Source organism: Trachypithecus francoisi, unplaced genomic scaffold (assembly GCF_009764315.1).
Source record: "Trachypithecus francoisi isolate TF-2019V2 unplaced genomic scaffold, Tfra_2.0 Lachesis_group6, whole genome shotgun sequence".
Lineage (NCBI taxonomy): Eukaryota > Metazoa > Chordata > Mammalia > Primates > Cercopithecidae > Trachypithecus > Trachypithecus francoisi.
In genome coordinates, this window is record NW_022681471.1 from 94,393,245 (window position 1) to 94,399,244 (window position 6,000).

The 6,000-nt window shown below is 41.2% G+C and overlaps 1 protein-coding gene across 1 annotated transcript in view; it reads left to right on the top strand.

Moving 5' to 3' along the window:
* Nucleotides 1-1,029, top strand: part of MAOB (monoamine oxidase B) — a 123,042-nt gene extending 122,013 nt beyond the window's left edge. Inside the window, exon 15 of the mRNA XM_033201218.1 lies at nucleotides 27-1,029. Within this exon, the coding sequence (XP_033057109.1) occupies nucleotides 27-179 (153 nt within the window). The 3' untranslated portion in view covers nucleotides 180-1,029. The remainder of the gene's footprint in view (nucleotides 1-26) is intronic.
* Nucleotides 1,030-6,000: the final 4,971 nt, after the last annotated feature.

Below are 6,000 nucleotides of genomic sequence, written 5' to 3' on the forward strand. Positions count from 1 at the left end.
TAATATCCAGTGTTTTCTGAACCCAGGACGTCCCTGCGCAGCCCATCACCATGACCTTCTTGGAGAGATATTTGCCTTCCGTGCCAGGCCTGCTCAGGCTGATTGGATTGACCACCATCTTTTCAGCAACGGCTCTTGGCTTCCTGGCCCACAAAAGGGGGCTGCTTATGCGAGTCTAAAGAGAGAGGGTGTCTGTAATCACACTGTCTTCTTACTGTATTTGGAGTATGGGTTTGGGGAAAGAGTTGCAGTAAAGTTCCATGAAGACAAATAATGTGGAGTGAGGCAGGGAGCGTGAAGTAAGTCCAACTCTGATGGTAAAATACATGGTATCTCTTTCTCCATCGTGGCCGCTGCTTAGTGTCCCTTACCTGGCTTAGCGTTCTGTTTCAACAGTTTCCAAGTTTATCGCCCTCAGAATCTTTAGAATAGTTAAATTGGCTTGTTCAAGGTTCTTGCTGCCCCACAACACACCTTGCCCATGCACAAGCAATGAGTTTTTTCCTACCACTGTGACTTTGTGCTTGTTCTTCCTCTTACCTGTAATAGCCTCACCTTCCCAAGTTCTTTGCATTTGTCCTTAGAATATTGTATTGTTACAGCTGAAAGACATTAAAGACCATTTAGTCCTCACCTGTTTTAGAGTTGAGCAAACTGAAGCCGACAGAGGTGGAACTTAATTACCTAAAAGCCACAATAAGCCACTGGTATCTCGGGGACTAGAACACAAATCCAATGCCTTTCCCACCTCCCTGGATGTATTCCCCAATTATCCTCCTTCACTCCCTGTTATTGTCACTGATGGTGTCCCCTTGTGTGGATTTACTCTGCGCTAAGTTGTCTTGCACTACTTAAATGCTACTCAGTATATAGCCTTAAGTCTTACTGTTTTGTGCCGTGTCTCCAGCTGATTTTAGCTTTTTGGATGGTAGAAATTTTATCTCTTCTTCCTTTTGTATCCTTCATTGTATCTTCATACAAAGAACAATACACATTTGGGTAATTAAAAATAAAAGTTGATTGACCATATCTGCTGTCCTTTCTTTTTGGATAATGACTTTCAAGCTTTGAATAGATCAAATCAAGATCCAGTATTAGGTATATAATTGTGACTTTATAGTTAGTCAAAATTTCCTTGAAGCCTGGATGATGCATGCATTTTGATTGCATGATCTATCATGGTGGCATATGTGTGAGCATGTTGAAAATGATTTATAATGATATGGTAAGAATGCTAAAAGACACAGTACCTTGCCTTCACTACCCCAAAAAATACCTGTCAAAATAAATGACATATTAATAAGCAAGATGCTTAAACTATTAAGCTAATTATAAAATTTCAGTTGACATTTCATATTCCTTCTTGGTGCAAAGCTTTTTACTAGGTACACTCATTAATTTGAAACTGCAGTTTCACAGTCCATTAAATTTTATTTGGACTATTTTTTAAATGATATCATCATCTCAAAGCACTCATACCTCTCGACTCCCACTGTCAGCTTTCATCGGGATGTCTTTTAAATCCATAAATGGTCATTCTTATACTCTCGTTTAAAAAATGAAGCTTATTCTCAGCATAAGTGAAATTGAAGAAATCTCCCAAGATTAATTAATAATAGTATGCAGTTTCTGATTTTACAGTGGCATTAACATGTATGAATTTATGGGAAATTTAGGGACTGTCTTACCCTATTTTGTGTTACTATAACAAAATATCACAGACTGAGTAATTTATAGTGAACAGAAATTTATTGACTCATGATTGTGGAGGCTGGGAAGTCCAAGATCAAGGAACTGGCATTTTGCGAGGGCCTTTTTGCTGTGTGGCAGAAGGCATCACATGGGTGAGAGAGAGCAAGAGAGGGCTAAACTCATCCTTTTATAAGGAATCCGCTCCTGTGATAACAAACCCACTGCCACGATAAGAGTATTAACCCATTTATGAAAGTGGTGCCTTCATGACCCAAACATCTTTCATTATTAGGTCTCATCAAAACCACTGCACTGGGGATCAAAGTTCCAACACATGAAGTTTGGGGGATACATCCAATCCATAGCAGAGACTAAATGGGAAAATTAAAGAACCCACGAAGATTTTCTTTGTAACCATGTTTTTAAATCTCTCTAAAAATGTACATGGCATGGGGTGTCTTGAGCATCTTCTCCAAAAAGGTCTCCCTAAAAGTTGATCACATTGTTAGCTCTAATGCATCTGCTAAGAAAGAGTCAAGGGCTGGCCACAGTGGCTCACACCTGTAATCCTAGCACTTTGGGAGGCTGAGGCAGGCAGATCGCTTGAGCTCAGGAGGCCAGCCTAGGCAACATGGTGAAATCCCACCTCTAGAAAAAATGCAAAAATTAACCAGGCATGGTGGTATGTGCCTGTAGTCCCAGCTACTGGGGAGGCTGAGGCAGGAAATTGAACCTGGGAGGCGGGGGTTGCAGTGAACTGAGATCACACTCCAGCCTGGGTGACAGAGTGAGACTGTCAAAAAAAAAAAAAAAAGGAATCGCCTTCTCCAAAAATTTCCTAGATCACTCATTCTCCAGCTGAATGAGGTGTCCCTTTTCTTTGCTTTCCCAATGTCACATACATTGACCTCTTGTTCTGTGCTGACCACATGATATTGCAATTGTGTCATCTTGTTAAGTTACATGATTTGACTGAGGTGCCAAGTTACGTTAAATATCAGTTACCAAGGTGAGTCCTGAGATAGACAAAAATAGAAAACTTCAAAGGAAAGATATAAAAAAAAAGTTGTTGTTGTTTTTTTTTTTTCTCTTGTAACCCCTCACCAGTTCTGAGAATATAAAAGTAGTGGAGAGGGTTTTCGAAGGGGCAGATTTGTAAAGAGATCTCTTTAGAGAGAGCTGCCATTCTCTGGGTCCAACACAGTACAAAAGGGAGGGATGGGGACGTTGCCTTCTCACTCCGAATCTAGCGAGAGGAGCATCAAGAAAACCCCTTTGAGAGCTTGACACACCTCTGAAGAATCAAAGCCCTCAATTCTGCTCAAGATAGTTTTGACCAGAGAGTTAGGGGCTGCCACAGCGACTGCCAGAAAATATATGCTAAGCAGGGATTAAAATTGTCTACCCAAAGGAGAGGCACTGCCTGTTTTGTGGCAGTCAAGGTTACAGCCAGAGGGAGAGTCTCTGAAAAAAAACACCCAAAAGTGTCCTCACAAGAAAGAGTTAGTTCTCATAACAGCCAGGCTTGGATCATATAAAACTATCTTATAAGAAGACCAGTCAAGTAGGAGTGTTCAGTAAACCACTTTCCCTCATTTCTTTCCACACCCAACCCATAAAGTCCCAGAATCCACGGTTTAAGCTAAGCAAGGAAGGAGTACAGAAGGAAAGGAAAAGCTTACCACATGCCCCCTGCAAGACTGCACAGCTGTCCCTAAAGCTGGTCTTAACTGGAAGAGGGGAGAAGACTGAGCTCTAAATCAAGTTCAGAGACTTGATTATTCCACAGTATTGGACATCCAAATTACTGAATTGAGACTGTGGTTTGTGACTCAAGGAAGTCATAGGATTGTCTCTTATTTAAGAGGAATTGATGATAGAGTCATAGACCTGCCGGGGTTTTCAAATACAAGAAATGGAGAAACTTCCCTCACTGAGCAGGTCTAAATGAACAGTGGAAGACAAAAAATAAAGTGATTTATTACATCCCATTCAATACACTGGTATTATTATCATCTATTCTTGAAATCAGAGATGGTTTTCTATTCATCTTTTCATCCTCCGTATCTCCTGTGGTGCCTAAGCCATCATAATGTCTAAAAAATAATAGATGAATGGATTCTTGTAATTTTTATTTTAATTCTGAATTGACAATCCTATTATACTTACTCAGCAAACAGAACACTCCTATGCTGTTTTGTAGAAAGCCAACTTAAATTTTTTGTCATACTCATTTTGAAGCGTCAGTTGTCTTCTTTACTATATTTCAGTTGAGATAGCACTAACTGGTTGGATACAGTTTCCTTCTTGGGTAGACTGATGGATCTAAAGTTATGCTTCTCAACTGTGAGTGTATAATAAACTGACGGGGGACTTTGGAAAGACCCCTTGTACCTGACTAAACACATGAAGAATTGAATACAGCAGGCTGGTAGGTGGTGAGTGTCTTCACAGACCTTCTCTGTGAAGGTCATAACCAAGCACTAAGAATTACTGGTTCAAAGATGCAGTAAAGCTCGGAGATCTGGCATTGAGCTTTTTTCACAAGACTGCTGCTCAGCCTCCATTCTCTTTCACTTACCGAGCTATATTGAAGCAAAAAATAATATGCTAATAACATACTTAGAATAAAAGCAAACAGTGTTGCTCCCTAAAAGTTAAGCATCTGGGCCGGGTGCGGTGGCTCACCCCTGTAATCCTAGCACTTTGGGAGGCTGAGGTAAGCAGACCACTTGAGGTCAGGAGTTCAAGACCAGCCTGGGCAACATGATGAAACCCCATCTCTGCTAAAAATACAAAAATTAGCCAGGTGTGGTGGTGCATGCCTATAGTCCCAGCTACTTGGGAAGTTAAGGCAAGAGAATTACTTGGGAGGTGGAGGTTGTAGTTAGCTGAGATCGTGCCACCACACTCCAATCTGGGCAACAGAGCAAGACTCCATCTCAAAAACAATTAAATTAAATTAAATTAAAAGTTAAGCATCAATTTAACAAGTAAAGAGTGATACGTGTTTCCTAGATCATAAGAACTACTTGATTAAAGAAAGACTATCTTGATTGGAAGGCATGGTTGTCTTGCACTGGGTAACCCCCACAAGTAGAGCCTCAAACAAGGGCTTTTATGGAGACCATTCACTCTGGAAAGTGATCCCAGGGAGCAGAACTGTGAAACAAGGAAGGTGGAGAACCAATCCAAGGGTGTATTATTGAGCTGGTCACTGCTGTGGGATACAGGGACTCAGTCCTTCTGGGGACCCTTTGAGGAGTCTTGCACAATGTACCCTAGAATAGTTAAAGTGTTCCCTGGAATGTTAACTCCCTTGAACTTCCAGGTTTGCCCATGAATTCGAATAGCCACTGGGGAAGGTGCTGATGTCAGCTTGCACATCTGGTTGCCGTGTCAATGGCTAGAGTAAAAAGATGGGCTGAGAGGATACAGTGGTGCCTAAGAGGTGTGATGTATAGGAACCAATATACAACTTAAAAGAATTTTATTGAAAGAAGCATGGTATTTCATTTATTTATTTTTTCTTTAAATTTTTTTTCTTTGTCCAAGGGAGAGACATGTTGAATCTTAGAAAAACAACCTGCTTACGTGACAGTCTCACGGATATTTTAGTTATAAAGAGAACATCTCAATTTGGGATCTTTAAGGCTTTACAGTTGGGATAAATCCCATCTATCAGTAAGGTCTCATGCCAGAAAGATGTCTAGGAAACATTGAATGTTTGCCATGCCTGTGGTTCCCTTTTTAAAAGTTGGTCAGAAATGAGTCTTTGCAGAAATGTCACCTGGTTTTTTGACCCTACTAACTGGCCACAACTGATTGGACTAGGATTGATTCCTGAGTCAAAGCACTCTATAGGTGTCCAGTGGTCCATAAGTTGACCTGGCTGAAAGCCTTTCTATGACAGTGGTGAAGACAACGTTGATACAAGGAGAGAGCAGGTTAAGTCACAGGAAATGGGAGAATGAAGCCCAAATCTGAGTGGCTGCTGTGCCATGTGACCTATGGTGGCATCTCCATAGTAATGACCAATGCTCTGGGACATCATGAGATTTGAATGAACCACAGTGGAGCTGATCTCCTCTACTTCCTGACTGCCCCTAGTTTCTCTATGGAAACAGAGTATACCTAACAGAGACATCTTTTCTCTGCCAACAGTCACCTGCCCTCCCGCCTGCTTCCTTTCAAACGTTAACTCTGCTTGTCCCCAGTTACTAGTCCTCTGTCATTGCATACCCTTTAGGATCTTGTCTCCTGGTCCTGGCCAATATGATAGGATCACTTTACTTCCTTCTTAGCCTT